Raw genomic sequence first — 15,340 nt, forward strand, 5'->3', positions numbered from 1 at the left:
TATTATTTAGTTATTTTGCCAATTGCTTCTAATTTACAAATATATTTTATTATATTATTATTATTATTATTAATTATTATTATTATTAATATTATTACTTATTTTGTTATTTTGGGTTGTGATCAAGTATTTGTTAATTTCATTTGAGATAATAAATCTTTACAAATTCCTTTGTATCTCCAAGCTGATCCACCAATACGCTTAAACTTTAATCCATTGACCGATAATCTTGGCACTCGGCAAACTTCAATGGTGAATCGTACACCTTCACTTTCGCACTCTAGTGCATAGTCTCCCTTTTGGGTATGAGGAATGCAAAAGTTGGAAACTACACTCAACACTTGTTTCATTAGTTCTGGTGCTGGTTTCATTGACGTGGTATGTACACCAAATACAAATCTAACTATTCTTGGTTGTGTTGATGGTTGACTATTAGATGATATAGTATTTTGTTCATCAGTTGTTGTCGTCGAGGTTGATTCATTTGGATTATTATTATTATTATCTGTTTGGTTTTGATTATTAATGTCTAAAATTTCAGAAGAACTTATTGGAGTTGTAATGAAAGGAGAAATGGTTGTTGGATCAATTGAACTATGATAATGGGGATCATCGGTGTTGTTATTATTGTTGTTAGTAAGTTGATTTTCTACAGATGATATGATTGGTGTATTATGAGTTGTATATGCGTGTTGTTGATGGTGGGTTAAAGGAGGAGTGATTTCCTTGTCTTCAGATCTCTTTAACATATTCTTAAATGATGATAATAGATTATGGACCGATGATCTTTTTTTGCTGTTTGCCGAGTTGGCCGTTTGGTATTGTTTGACATATTGATGTCTGGGTGTTCCACCATAGGTACCATCGGTGTATAGTTGGTCTGGGTAATCCTCAAAGATGACCCAATCATCGTCAATGACCTTTGACTCTTTTGGTTGCGAGTCTGCTACACTACTACTATTACTTCTCGCTCTGTTGTGGATATGGTGGATATGACTGCTGTGATTGTCATGTCCTCCTGAAGTATTCAACGATTGTCCCAATTGTGGAGGTGTTAATGTTGCCGATGCAGTTGCACGTCTTTGCATTGTTTGTTTTGTTGTATTATTATTACTATTATTATTAATATGAATGGAAGGTTTGATAAATGAACCAACAGGTGACCCAGGAGTAGAATTATTTGGTGATGTGCTTGCCGATGCGTTGGCAGATCTACTGATTTGTCTTGTTCCATTGCCACGATTGATTGGTGTTGCTGGAGCCGATGACAATATACTAGTAATTTGGTTCTTGAGTTCTGGTCTGATTGTATCGGAACTTGGTTGTCTTGGTGGTTTGTCTCCTGTAACTGTCGCACTACTCGTATGTGGGGCAGTTGTCATATTCGTATTTGGAGATGTTCCCATTGGAGGTGATGTCGATCCTGGTGATTGTAATGGTGATTCATTTGGTGATATAGTATTATTGGCATTATTATTATTTTGTACATTGGATGATCGATTTAAAACTATTGCTGGTTGTTGTTGAGGAATATTTAAATGTTGACTCTTTTGTTGTTGTTGTTGTTGTTGACCTTGTTGACCTTGACTTTGTTGAGTTTGTTGTTGTTGACGATTCGAATTATCAGCAGTTTGACTTCTTCTATGATGTCTTTTATATTTAATTAATGGACTTTTATCGCCGGTTGGAGCAATGATGGATGGCTGGTCGGAATAGAATGCGTCATATGATTCAATGTCTCTGCTACTGGCTTGTGCTTCACGATTCTTTCTACTGCATAGCAAAAAGTAGGTGGCTGCACAATCATTGTATTTGTTTTGTTTGACATTATTCAAAATCTCTTCCTTTTCATAACCAAGGTTCATCAATTCTTGTATTACATTTGCATCCAACATATCAATCGTTATGTTTCCACCATTCATTCCATTTCCAATATAATTATTGTTACTGCCCGCTGCAATCAATTCCTGTTGTTGTTGAATGATTTGTTGTTGTTGTTGTTGATGTTGTTGTTGTTGTTGTTGAATTGAAGTATGCGATTGAAAGTTGTGGTGAATGATTACTATTACTATTACTATTACTACTACTTAGAATTGGGGAAGTTGAAGTACCAGATAGATTTAATAAATGGAATACAGGTTGCATCCAAGGATGTAAAATGATTTCATCCATGGTTGCTCTTTTACCTGGATCAACTACCAACATTCGACTGATGAGTGATCGACAATCGGCCGACAAGTAATCGGGGATGGTATAGTCAGCTGCCAGAATCTTTTGAAACAACTCTACATAGTTGTCACCATCAAACGGTAGATAACCAGTGACCAACACAAAACAAAACTACACCCATACTCCATATATCAACCGACGGACCATTATACTCTTTTCTAAGGATCAATTCAGGTGATGCATAGGTAGGTGACCCACAAAAAGTCTTTAAATAGGAACCGGGAGTAAAGACATTACTCAATCCAAAATCTATAATCTTGATCTGACGATTCGTATCGAGTAGTAGATTCTCTGGTTTCAAATCACGATGAACGGCTCTCTTGCTATGACAATATGCCATGGCAGATACGATTTGAATGAAAAAGGTTCTTGCTTGATTCTCTGACAACACTCCATGTGCAATCATAAAATCCATCACTTCACCTTCACCTGCATATTCCATTATTAAATAAAGTGCTCTATTTGTTTCAATCACTTCATATAATCTAAAAATTAAAATAAATCAAATTAATAAATATTATAATAATAATATTATTTATATTTTCCCTAAACATACTTTATAATATTTGGATGATTTAATAATTTCATAATTCTAACTTCTCTTTGAACCATTCTTAGCGTATCTTGATCCAATTTACTTTTATTTATAATTTTAATTGCAACCTAAATACAATGTTGTTAATAATCATTAAATGAATAATCAATTGAATATTTTTTAATTGTAATTACCTTTTCATTTGGTATTTTTCTATGATAACCCAATTTAACTTTACCAAATTGACCTCTACCAATTGTTTTAACAATGATATAATTACCGATAATGCCCTGTGGTTGTTGCATTGTTGGTGGTGCATTATTATTATTATTACTACTAGTAGTAGTAGTAGTAGTAGTAGTGTTACTGGTACTATTCGTACTACAAGTACTGCTATTTAATGCACCACTACTATTAATACTACTATTTAATTGAACCAGTGATGATGATGTTGTCGATGATGATAGTGATTGTAAACTATTGTCTAAATCGGTGCACTGGCTCGTCGTAGTATTATTCCCACTTGCTATTGTACTATTACTACTACCAGCACTATTAATATGATGGTCCATCATCCAATCAATCACAGTCAGTAGTATATTAACTTAATTAATATACTCTACTCTTACTCTACTCTTCGACTAACTATAGTTTTGATTATTTTAATTAATTATTACAATAATAATAGTAATTGTACTCTCCTCCTCCTCCTCCTCCTTCTTATTCTTTCTTTACTTCCTTCTTTCCAAACTCGTAATCTATATATCCTATCTATTCTATCTAGTGTATTGTGTGGTGTAATATGTGAAATATTATATTATTATTATTATTATTATAAAGATTATCTTGTTATTCTATTGCTTTACTCCCTTCCCTGCTTGTTGTCGGGTAGAGGATCTGAATATTAATATTTTAAAGCCAACAGATCTGTCATTAATAATAATAATAATAATAATGATGATAGTATAGTATAATATAATATTCTGTATATCTTGTGTTTTGTTGTTGGTTGTTGTATGTTTGTTAGAATGGTGATGAAATGAGACTACGCATTTTCGACAAACAAGCACAAGTAAAAATTCAGTGTTGTGTTTCTTGAAGAACTCCCCCCTGGTGTGTTTGAAGAACTTTGTTGCGACGCGCAACACGATAAACTTTCAGACACAATATACTAAAATTGTGATCACCTAAAATAGATAGGTGTCCCATCCCAATATTAGTTTAATGAATCTTCCTCCTCCTCCTCCTCAAAAGAGTGTAGATGGTACTTGTACAACCCAGAGTTTCCTTAACGATTGAGGATAATAAGTTATACTAGTAGTAATAGTAGTATATTGCATTACTCAACAACATCAACAAATATTACATTTCAAACATAATTAATTTCTAATAATATTCAATAATGTACAAGAGTTATCGAGAGAAGACTTTGAGAATGACAACTAACTAAGGGTAGTGGAGGAGACCTTCCAAGTGGAAGACAAGCAATCAAAGGATTAAATTTCTCATCTTGGTATCGCCGGTGATCATGCCATTGTTTTGTCAAACATTATATTGCACCAAGAGACAAAGTATTGTTAAATAGAAGAATGTATACTCTGGATCATTTATTATTGGAAATTCCAATAGATGCTCAAGAGTGTCCAAAGTTGCATTACGATGATAACGATTGATAACCTCTACTCTTCTTCTGGGTAATACCCGATCGGTTGGTGGTAGATAATGACGAATGAACTGTAATGGCATTGCATACCTTGATATCATTCCAAGATAAGGTAACTTGATGATATCTCTTCCTTTTAATGATCGTTGTCTATCACCACCTTTGTTTGAATGATCATACTCTACTTTGAAAATTTGATCGACGTGATTGAATATCAATGATCTGATATATGTCATCTTGAATATATCATTAAATGTTATTGTTGTTGTTGTTGTTGTTTGTGTATGATCACCATTATTATTATTACTATTATTACTAACTATTGTTGTGGTTGAAGGCATCCTTACTTTCTTGACTCGAATAATTAAAAATGTTCGAGTATAAAGAATTCATTTCTTTTTTTTTTATTTATTTATTTTTTAGAATAATGATTTACCACTAGTACCAATAATATTTTTAAGATCTTTAACATTTGGAGCTTTATCCTTGTCACCAATGAGAGCAACGATGGATGGAGTATTTTTGGTAAGACGGTCGATGAAATTGAGAATGTCGGGGATGGTGACTGAATCAATGCCGCGACAAATCTCATCGGGTGAACGCCAGACGCCGGTGGTCAAGAGTTGACGGGCCATATCATCGACAATCACGCCACGCAATTCGAGGTTCATGAGGATGAGCGATTTCTGTTGACGCTTGGCACGTTCAACCTCTACGGGTGTGATGAGACGCTTGAGCGAGAGGATCTGCTGCAACACCATGTTGATGGCTTGATTGAGGTATCCCTCCGAGGTGGTAAGGTTGACGCCAAAAAGCGACGTCTCGGGGAAGAGGCTGAAAAAGGCAGAGCAGTGACGCACCTGTGTCAACGCATAGACCACGTGCAAGTTGAGACGAGACTGCATACCCTTGCCTGGACCACCACTTGAAAAGGCCGATCCTCCACCCAACAGCGTCTGCAAGACAAATGCGATAAACACATCGTTTGAATGTGCCATGGAGCGTAGACCGGGTGCCGGGAAGGCCAAATAGTAGCTTTGGTCCATACCCGGTGCCGCATCAAAGAAACGCGATCCTCCCTTGTATCCCAACAAGAAGCTGTTGGATGCGTCGTTGAGCATGGTCGAGTTTTGTTGTTGGTGTTGTTGTTTTTGTTGGTCTTGTACCACCTGCGATGTGTATGGGATCGATGAAAAGTATTGTGACACGTATTTGACGAGTGTGGGGTGGTCAATGCCAGTCGCTGCAATGACAATGTTCTTGCCCACATATTGTGTCGAGATGGTGTGTCGCAACGCCTTGGCGTCAATCTTTTCCAAAAGTTCTGGTGGTACAATCAATGGGTGTCCATATCCCTCATCTCCATACGCCACATTGAGTAATATCTCTGGCAAGAGATGCTCTGGTGACGTGATCATCATGTCATAAGACATGGCGCAGTTTTGTTTTTGCTCTTCAATATCCTCCTCTTTAAACAATGGACACGTTATCTGATCGGAAAATGACTTTAATATATACTCTACATCCTTTCTCAACACTTCAAGTGATATTTGCATCACACCTTTACTACTCGATGACATTGCATTCAATGATATATTTTCATATTTCTTTGCAATCTCTGATGATGTTTCATTCTCTGTTGACTATATAAAATAGAAAGAAAGAAACAATTTTAATGTTAATCAATGCAACATATACACAAACTATATATGTATATTAATATTATTTTCATACCTTGAAAACCATTTTCTCTAATAAATGGAATATACCTCTATTATCTTCAGTTTCATAGTTTGATCCACCTTTGATGTATAATCCAATGGCACATGCACTCTCTGGTCTTTGCAAACTGATGACTTTGATGCCGTTTGGCAATGTAGTGATCTCTGGTTTGTTGAAATTGGTTGGGAACTTGGTAGTTGCATCAGAGGTGCTTGCTGGTGGCAATGAATCTATAAACTCTTTCAACTTTGGGTGTTGATTGGTGACTGACACAAAATTTGATGTAGACGATGTCTTTTTTGGTTGTTTTTGTTGTTCTTTGACCTTGCTTTCATAATTTTGAAGTATCGATTGATCATATATAGCTTTTACTTTTGTTTCTTCTCCTCCCGTAGAGAATGAATGTTGCTGTTGTCTACCAACAACAAGTGATCTTTGAAATAGATTACTACTCGACCGATTGATTGCTATCGATGATGATTTGATTCCACTTTTAATCAAATGATTCATTATGATTCCTTCCCACTACTACTACTACTATCGCTCTTCACGAACTTATCCTACTACTACTAATAAATACTGATTGATTTAATTATTATTATTACTAAAACAATGAAATGAATGAAAATTTGAAAATGAATAAATAATATTGAAAGACACACCCTCAAGACGAATCAATGATGATGCATTCAAGTTTAATTTAAATTTTTCGGTCCACACTCCTGAGTTGAAGGTGCTATGATCAATAGAAGTATCTTTAATAAATAATAATAATAAAAAGAATAAAAAGAATAAAGACCCTTTTTTTAGAATATATCTTTTTTTTTTTGTTTATTTGTTCTCTTTTCGATCCAATCTTAAGATTGTGTACCTTTGCAACAAAATGGGATTTTTTTCATTAATTAGGTCTTGACCCCTTTGAAACATAAACCTCCTTTTCCCTTCTTCTTATCTTTTATTTAATTATTGTTTTTTTAGATTATTATTTACTTTAAAGATTAAACTAGATATAATACAAGTGATAGAGGGAGAGGTAAAATGAGCAGTAGTTATTTACCTTTAGATCCTCTATCATCGAGTAACAACAATGAAGAAGATGAATATGGTGAAAACATAAATATCAACGACTCTATCATCATTAATAGTCAAGATGTAGATGGAGGTAACAACAATAATAATAGTAGTAGTAGTAATATAAATGAAAACACAAACCTACTTGCAAATAGAGAGGGTGGTGAAAAGATATCAGAGGAAGATCTAGAAGAAGAAGCCGATCTTGAAGATTTCTCTCATATGATCATTGCTATCCTCGTATGTATAGTCATATTAATAGTCATATAGTCATATACATTCAATATATATATATTTATATTAACCCCTTTCATCATTCTACAGAAACCTGTAACAATAACAATGCTTTTAGTAGTATGGGCAGTAAGAAAACTATCTATATCAAATAATCTTAATTCGTATGTTTAATGAATATTCATTCATTCATTGCTATCTATTTACATCAATCAACAAACTAATCTGTCTCTATTGTTTCTTAGATATGTTGGTATAACAGTTTATTACAATGAATCAAGTAATGATTCTACTGGAGAGAAAATATGGGGATCATTACTCAATGGATTAATCTTTCTTGTCACCATTCTATTTACAACCGTTTGTTTTGTCTTTTTGTACAAGTATCGTTGTCTAAAGGCTATTTATACTTGGTTGTTCCTTTCAGTTGGTGTTTTATTGGCTGCAACTGGTGGTTACATATTTTTGTATGTTTACATAGATATTTATATATTTATATATTATATATTATAATTATACTAATTATACTTTTATTTAAATGATGATTTTAGGGCAATTCTACAAGCAAACAATTTAGCAATAGATTATATAACGTTTGCATTTTTATTGTTGAATTTTAGTGCAGGTGGTATTATAGCAATCTTTTGGTATGCACCAACCATTTTAAATCAATCCTATCTTATTATCATATCTGCATTGATGGCCATTTCATTTACTCGTCTCCCATCATGGACCACATGGTCAATTCTAGCCATCGTCTCAATCTATGATCTTTTTGCGGTACTTTGCCCAAAGGGTCCACTTCGTGTATTGGTTGAAACTGCTCAAGAAAGAAATGAAACTATTCCTGCTTTAATTTATAATGGTAACATTATATATATATAATATTGTCGAAAACAAACGATAGATAGATATTAATTAATTCATTTATTTTGATATTATTAGCAAACTTTGATCCACCACCAAATAGAGTACAATCACCAAGATCAACAAATAAGAGTAGTAGTAATAGTAATAATGAAAATGAACCATTGATTGAAGGTGATAGTGATCAACAACAAGATGGAGATCAACCACAACAATCACAACAACAAGATGGTCAAGAAGGACAAGAAGAAGATATCGAAATTGAAGAAGTAGGAGAACAAAGAAGAAGTTTAAAGTTGGGTTTGGGTGATTTTGTTTTCTATTCTGTATTATTGGGTCGTGCTGCTTTATTCGATATGAGTACTGTATTTACCTGCTTTGTTGCTATTGTTACTGTATGTAAAACAAACAAAAAAGTAATAATAATCATTCATTTATTAATTTAATTTAATTTATTTTTTAGGGATTATTTGCAACATTATTATTATTGGCTATTTTTAGAAAAGCATTACCTGCACTTCCAATATCTATAGCTTTTGGAATATTATTTTATTTCTTATCAAGTGTATTCTTGTATCCATTCATCGAAACATTAGGTGTCTACCAAGTATTTATTTAAATTTATTACACACACAACTCTTCCATCCACCAAATATCAAAATTGTATAGTTATATATATCATAATAATAATAATCATAATTAATAACACAAAAGTGATCACATTACACATTCCAAATCGAAAAAAAAAGTATAAGTAATACAATAACTACTACTGGAATCTATTTTTGTTATGATTATATATGTATAGTTTGGTTTGTTTTTTTCTTTCTTTATTTCTCTATTCATCAAAATTTTCATCTTCGACTGATGATTTGGAATTTGATGAATTTAAAAGATGCATAATACTAGATTTAGATGATGATGATGAAGAAGAATTGGAGGAAGATGATGATGAAGGTTGGTTTGATAAAGATGGATAAGTAAAATGTGATGAAAATGACATGCTGGTGTTGATAGATTCATCACTATTCATTAAACTATTTATATGATTTTTGTTATTGTTATTATTATTATTATTTGGTTGTTGTGGAGCCACTACTGCGGCTATTGTATTTGTAGTAGTAGTAGTTGTATTTGATGAGGGTTCACTATCGAAATCATCATCTTCGTCAAAATTGATATTTTTCTTGGTCGTGGTTGATGATTTTGAGGAAAAATTGCCTGCAACAGGTGTTGTTATTACACCTCCTACAGATGGCAATCCTGGGATTATTGTTGGTTGTTGTGGTTGTTGTTGTGGTAATTGTGGTCTGCCAAGAGATGGAATAGTGAGTGGTGGTAATGAAGATAGTGATGAAGTGAGTGGAGGTGATGTAGTCGTAGGAATGGCAGATGTAGACTGTGATAATATATTACCAAAAAGATTAGATGTTTCTGGTATTTGATATGGTTGGAATGTTGGTTGTTGTTGTTGTTGCGATGGTTGGAATTGTATGTTTGGTTGTTGTTGTTGTAGTTGTGGAGGTTGTAATTGTTGAATATTATTCATATTAAATAATGGAGGTGAAATGGTTGCCGATGTAGGACTGCTGGTTGGTAAAGCACCAGTACTAGATGACAAGAATGGACTATTTTTTGGTGATTCTGTCGATGAGGAAGCATTAGCATTCTTACTACTAGCTCTCTTTTTCTTTGGTGTTGATGGTGGTTGAGGTATTTCTCCACCATTCTCCAATACCGTATTTACATCGCCGTTTGGTGGTGGTGGTGCACCTTGATCAACTGATTTCTTTCTACCACCTCTTCCACCTCTTGATCCAGGTCCACCACCTCTTGTGGTTGGTGGTGGTGTGTCTCCATTTGCAGCTGCAGCAGCTGCAGCACCTCCTCTACCACCTCTTCCTCCTCTTGATCCTCTGCCACCCCTAGACCCACGTCCTCTTGCTGGTGTAGTGGTAGTAGAAGAAGATGGCTTGTCATCATCATCATCGTCGTCGTCATCATCGTCGTCATCGTCATCATCGTCTTCGCTAGACGACTCATCATCGCCCATATCCATTTCAGTCTCTTCTTTTGTGTCGTCTTCATTCGATCCTTCCTTCTTTGGTCTACCACGACGTGACTCTGTCTTTTCGTCTTGTTCGGGTACCTTTTCAACGATATCTTTTAAAAAGTCAAACATTGGTTCTGAAAGTATACATGATTTCCTATTAATCAATAGTATCATTTAATGATTAGTCTCTTCTTATATCTATCTATCTATCTTTTAATCAGTTTTTGATATTCATACAAATGTGATACAGTTATAATCTTTCCATTCCTTGCTTGTGTGACTGTACATGCTTTTAATACTAAATCAGTCATGAATAACTCTAAGCATTGTGCTATATTATATATTTCAAGTATAGAATATTAAAGTTAGTTCACATGCAACAATATGTATATATCGAAACGACAAACGACGAATTACACCAATGTACATACACATCAAAATGGGAGTAGCCAAAGCAATCTTTCCAATCTCCTCATCCTTTTGCATAATCTTTTTGATTCTCTCTCTTGGGAATGTAGTTTTATATTTCTTTTTCATTCTCTCTTTTGTCTATATATCTGTTAGATAAACTAATGTTTCTGAATCAGAAAGTAGTTGAAAAAAGAGTAATTTGTTGTTGTTGTTGCTTCTCCCTCCTTTTCAAAATTATTTTTTTAATTTTTTTTTTTTCAAACTCTCTATGTTGTTAATAGTATTCATTAGTACACAATAAAGTAAAGAAATAATTTATCTTTGTAGCTACACTTTGTTAACAAGACATGAAGAGTACAGATTTTGTTATAACAAAGTTGTGACCAGAACATCATGGTTCTCATTATAATGGTCATGACACAAGGTGTTGATGACCTGATTTATTTGTAATAGGACTATCTTGTATTTTATTAAATAATAGATTAATCATCATCAGATTAGATTCTAATCTGATCAAAGAAATACAAGTTACAATCTTTTAAAGATTTAAAATTAGATTAAAGTAGATTTTATTAATTTTTTAAATAAATAGGGTTTCGGTTATTTGATTGGGAAATGAATCACATCAAGAGAGATAGAGATAGATAAATAATATTTGGGAATACAAAGTATGTACACATTTTACAGGATTGGATGGCCATAGGAGCTCATTATTTTGGCAACACATTTTAGATTTACCAATTTGACCAATATGGTTTGGTGAAACGAGCAAATGTAGTACTATTTTCACTTTGGTAATTCATCATTGGCTTTTGACCAAGGATAGTAGAAGATGAAGAAGTAGTGGTAGATTGCTTTAAAGAGAAACCAAGTTTTGAGAATGAATCTAAAAAGAAAAAAAAAAAGAAAAAGAAAAACATGGAATTAATATTCAATATTAAAATAGATCTATATATATATTAATTAATTGATACTTACTGAAAATCATTTTATTATTATTATTGTTGTTTAGTGAATTAGATATTTATTAAATTAAGATATTGAATTTGATGATTTTTAAAGAATGATCAAATTAAACTATTTATATTCATTTAGAGAGGTGTGGTATCGGTAATAATATTATCACCACCACAAATAAATTGTATATGACACGATGTATTAAATGTTGGTGTCATCAATTAACAGATCCAATTAATCAAATTGACATGTCGCAATCATTGATTTACACAATTTTAATGTGAGTACATGTTAAATTGAATTGGAAAATGTGTAAAAGAGTGCTAGTAGTGGGCAGTTTTATCAATATAATCATACATTGTATGATGTATTAAATATGTGGTACGGTTCATTAATTTAATTAAATTGGTAAGCGGCAAAATGAAAAAGCGTGTGGGTTCTACAACAAATTAAATCTGTACATGTGATGATATCATCTACTATTAAACAAATATCAATTATTATAATTGGTATTGACTAAATTTATTGTATTGAGAAATACCCTACAAAGTACTGAACTTCCTTTACCAAATCTACCAGGTGATCAATAATATTGATTTCCATTGTCAAAGAAAAAAAAAAAACAAAAAAAAATAAAGAAAATAATAATAATAATTAAATTGAATTTATGAATATGAATATGTTTTGTATGATCTAAAATCTAAAGAAATTGAAAACTATATCATTCATTTCTAGATCCTAGAAATCAATTATAAATATCTAGATAGTGTAGTACTCTGGTCTGGATTGATTTGGATTGTTAATTTAATTAACAAAATGAATTCTATTTATTTATACCCTGACAATCAATTGATTATAGGATCTAAATTACAATTAGCAGAGTATGATGATAATGAAGGGAACTGATACCATTGGTAAATACTAATTTCGATCGATTTCGGTACTTGGTACATTTTATTATTGAAAATTAACAATAAACTCTGCTAGTTTGCGTCATTCTTTTATTGATATAATCAGATACTGATGTCAATGATAACATCAACAAATATCGATTACAAAAGGTAATAAATCCAAATGGTAAATAACCAGTGAGAAACAATGTGAATAATTTGGAATCTTGAACGATGATGGCATACCATATGCCATCATATAGATTGAATTGTGTTATTTAGCACTTGTGAGTAAAAAGTATGTAAGATCTATTCGTCAACCACAAAATACTGGTTGATGTCAACACACCCATATTCCGATTTTTTGAAACGACATTTTCCAACTCTAGGTAAATGCTTGTTATCGATCCATCTGCCAAAATGACAACATCTAATTTAGATTCAAATTAATTAACCTGGTTACAGGAGTAAAACATTTACTAAATTCTTATGATGATATTAGCATACGTCATTGATAACACCATCATGAATAGTATAACGTGAACACTAAACAAACAAAACAAAAAATAAAAACAATAAACCTGGTTTGACAGGATTTGAATCTGACATGAGGAATTCCTTTTTTGGATCTAATACATATTTATATAGGTTAAAATCAATTTGTTTTTATTTTAAGATGAAGATTTAATAAATAAGGGTGTTTGATTTGGTTCGGACTTTAATAGTAATAATTAATAAATAAATAGGTGGTAACTTGCATTCCTATGGATTCATAAAGTTACCAGGCACAATAATATGGACGAGAAAACATTGAAGTTTGATTTAAATTCAATGTACTTGAACCATTATTCGTTTGGTTGTAAACATTATTATTCATATTATTATTGAGTTGTTGTTGGATAGATTTTCCGTTGGATTTATTAATGGTTCCAATATTTGATAATGATTCTAAAATAGGAATAATTTATTAATTCTTTGTTCACTCCATTTTTTTTTTTTTTAATTTTAATATACATACTATAAAGCATTTTTTAAAGGTTTGGGTTGTTATAAAAAGTTTGAAAGGAGATTTAATATTTAATGATTTGAATTGAATGAATGATATTATCAAATCAAATGATTTCTATTTATACAAAATTCATGATCCAGTAACCATACTTGTTGTTTTGGGGTAAGTTATTTAGAACTTTGAATACCTCTGAAAATGGGGGTTGGTTAGTGTAAACATCATTTAGGGAATCATATGATGAGCTGGAACATTGGCGGACAGGCTGGTAGTGATAATTTAGGAAATTTTCGGATATATGATTCCTTATTAGTCCATCGTTTGGAAAAGAAAGTTAGTTTTTGATGGTTAAAACATGTGAGTGATGTGATGGTTGTATGATGATACTATAAACAATGTGTAGTGATACCATCCTCCATTCCACTAATTTTGTGTGGTTGTGTTGAAAGAAAAAAAAACACTAATAATATTATTCTGACGAACCCACACTCATTCTCTCTATGTCATATTATTTATGGGTGTGTTAAATCAGAGTCGGGGACAAACACACACTCTCACAATAACAAAATAATAAATCGGATCAAACAAGTTGGTTATTTTAAGTACTCTCTCTATTTAGGGATAGGTGATTATCTATTTATTCCCAAATAGAAATTTTAGAGTAAGGAATGTAAAGGAAAGTTAAGGGTAGGGGGTGTTAACCCAAACAAAAAAAAGTGGTGGTATATTGGGGTAGCAGTATCTCTCTCTCCCCTTGGACTGGATCAGTTGAATCAATGATCAATGATTCTATAGAGTGTTGATGACATTTAAATGAGATATCATTTTGATTGAATATACACAAATTTGCGATGTTCAATGACACTAACAATCTTGTCCAAAATATAAAAGTGACATGACGAATGATCAGTTGATGTATTTAATGTTAATCCATGGATGGATCCCATTTGTCGTAAAAAGTATAGATGATTATGATGATGATTGATTTTAAAGATTAAATCTTGGCAGACCCAATAAAAAAATGGCATCACAATTAATTGTTGGAATTAAAACTGATGTCAACACAACACAACTTTTAGATGTAGTATTTATCACTAGATGATAACGACAGTAAACCACTATTAATCTATTAGATGATGATTATATATCATAATTATAATAATACTCTCTGTCGTTGACATCAACACTCTAATGTGAGACAATCAATAAAAATGTATAAATACCTTCCATTTAACTTTTATTTCATCATTCATTCAACATCCAATCTTTTATTACTCTTTTTCAATAAAAATATACTTACTTCTTTAAAAATGATTTTCCGTAAGTATTAAAATAAGAATAATATTCATACATCAGATCTTTATACATAAACAAAATTACTTAAATTATTTTTTTTTTATAGAAAACCTTTCAAAATTATCATTCAAACAATCATCTTTTGTTTCAACATCAATTGGATCACAAAATAATGTCGGTCAACAACAACAACAATCTATAAATTCGGTATCAAGATTCAGTAGACCAAGTTGGGCTTATGGATATGTTTAAACCTCTCATATTTAACTGGTTAAACATTTATATAACCTTTTAAACAATCGAAATCAATCGTTCATTGACGTTGGTGGATTACTCTAATCCAACCAAAACCAACAATTTAACCAAAGAATTAGTAACGCTCTCTTATTCTTGCTCGTTGTCTTCT

At 32.1% G+C, this 15,340-nt stretch overlaps 8 protein-coding genes across 8 annotated transcripts; 3 read left to right on the plus strand and 5 right to left on the minus strand.

Moving 5' to 3' along the window:
- Nucleotides 1-122: 122 nt before the first annotated feature.
- mrkA (putative protein serine/threonine kinase) lies at nt 123-2,205 on the minus strand (the record flags this gene model as incomplete). The annotated part of the gene is given in 2 exon segments (XM_004356840.1): nt 123-2,062; nt 2,082-2,205. 2 exon segments carry the CDS (start codon nt 2,203-2,205, stop codon nt 123-125), a joined length of 2,064 nt encoding a protein of 687 aa, XP_004356894.1.
- A 97-nt stretch (nt 2,206-2,302) lies between these two features.
- mppA (mitochondrial processing peptidase alpha subunit) lies at nt 2,303-6,659 on the minus strand (the record flags this gene model as incomplete). Its single annotated transcript, XM_004356841.1, has 7 exons — nt 2,303-2,714; nt 2,786-2,892; nt 2,959-3,316; nt 4,362-4,782; nt 4,864-5,139; nt 5,335-6,070; nt 6,162-6,659. 7 exons carry the CDS (start codon nt 6,657-6,659, stop codon nt 2,303-2,305), a joined length of 2,808 nt encoding a protein of 935 aa, XP_004356895.1.
- A 528-nt stretch (nt 6,660-7,187) lies between these two features.
- psenB (presenilin family protein) lies at nt 7,188-8,940 on the plus strand (the record flags this gene model as incomplete). Its single annotated transcript, XM_004356842.1, has 6 exons — nt 7,188-7,460; nt 7,545-7,618; nt 7,700-7,921; nt 8,006-8,319; nt 8,400-8,716; nt 8,785-8,940. 6 exons carry the CDS (start codon nt 7,188-7,190, stop codon nt 8,938-8,940), a joined length of 1,356 nt encoding a protein of 451 aa, XP_004356896.1.
- Nucleotides 8,941-9,159: 219 nt separating this feature from the next.
- drap1 (putative histone-like transcription factor) lies at nt 9,160-10,911 on the minus strand (the record flags this gene model as incomplete). Its single annotated transcript, XM_004356843.1, has 3 exons — nt 9,160-10,528; nt 10,612-10,705; nt 10,806-10,911. 3 exons carry the CDS (start codon nt 10,909-10,911, stop codon nt 9,160-9,162), a joined length of 1,569 nt encoding a protein of 522 aa, XP_004356897.1.
- A 608-nt stretch (nt 10,912-11,519) lies between these two features.
- DFA_06671 (uncharacterized protein) lies at nt 11,520-11,773 on the minus strand (the record flags this gene model as incomplete). The annotated part of the gene is made up of 2 exons (XM_004356844.1): nt 11,520-11,671; nt 11,764-11,773. The coding sequence occupies 2 exons, from the start codon at nt 11,771-11,773 to the stop codon at nt 11,520-11,522; spliced, it is 162 nt and encodes a 53-aa protein (XP_004356898.1).
- An 861-nt stretch (nt 11,774-12,634) lies between these two features.
- DFA_06672 (uncharacterized protein) lies at nt 12,635-13,337 on the plus strand (the record flags this gene model as incomplete). The annotated part of the gene is made up of 3 exons (XM_004356845.1): nt 12,635-12,656; nt 12,760-12,819; nt 13,309-13,337. 3 exons carry the CDS (start codon nt 12,635-12,637, stop codon nt 13,335-13,337), a joined length of 111 nt encoding a protein of 36 aa, XP_004356899.1.
- Nucleotides 13,338-13,410: 73 nt separating this feature from the next.
- On the minus strand, nt 13,411-13,660 carry DFA_06673 (uncharacterized protein; the record flags this gene model as incomplete). Its single annotated transcript, XM_004356846.1, has 2 exons — nt 13,411-13,580; nt 13,651-13,660. The coding sequence occupies 2 exons, from the start codon at nt 13,658-13,660 to the stop codon at nt 13,411-13,413; spliced, it is 180 nt and encodes a 59-aa protein (XP_004356900.1).
- A 1,189-nt stretch (nt 13,661-14,849) lies between these two features.
- DFA_06674 (uncharacterized protein) lies at nt 14,850-15,186 on the plus strand (the record flags this gene model as incomplete). The annotated part of the gene is made up of 2 exons (XM_004356847.1): nt 14,850-14,958; nt 15,041-15,186. The coding sequence occupies 2 exons, from the start codon at nt 14,850-14,852 to the stop codon at nt 15,184-15,186; spliced, it is 255 nt and encodes an 84-aa protein (XP_004356901.1).
- Nucleotides 15,187-15,340: the final 154 nt, after the last annotated feature.

Source organism: Cavenderia fasciculata (assembly GCF_000203815.1).
Source record: "Cavenderia fasciculata unplaced genomic scaffold Scf_EJPB12P01AWP9W-5, whole genome shotgun sequence".
In the NCBI taxonomy this organism is placed as follows: Eukaryota; Evosea; class Eumycetozoa; order Acytosteliales; family Cavenderiaceae; genus Cavenderia; species Cavenderia fasciculata.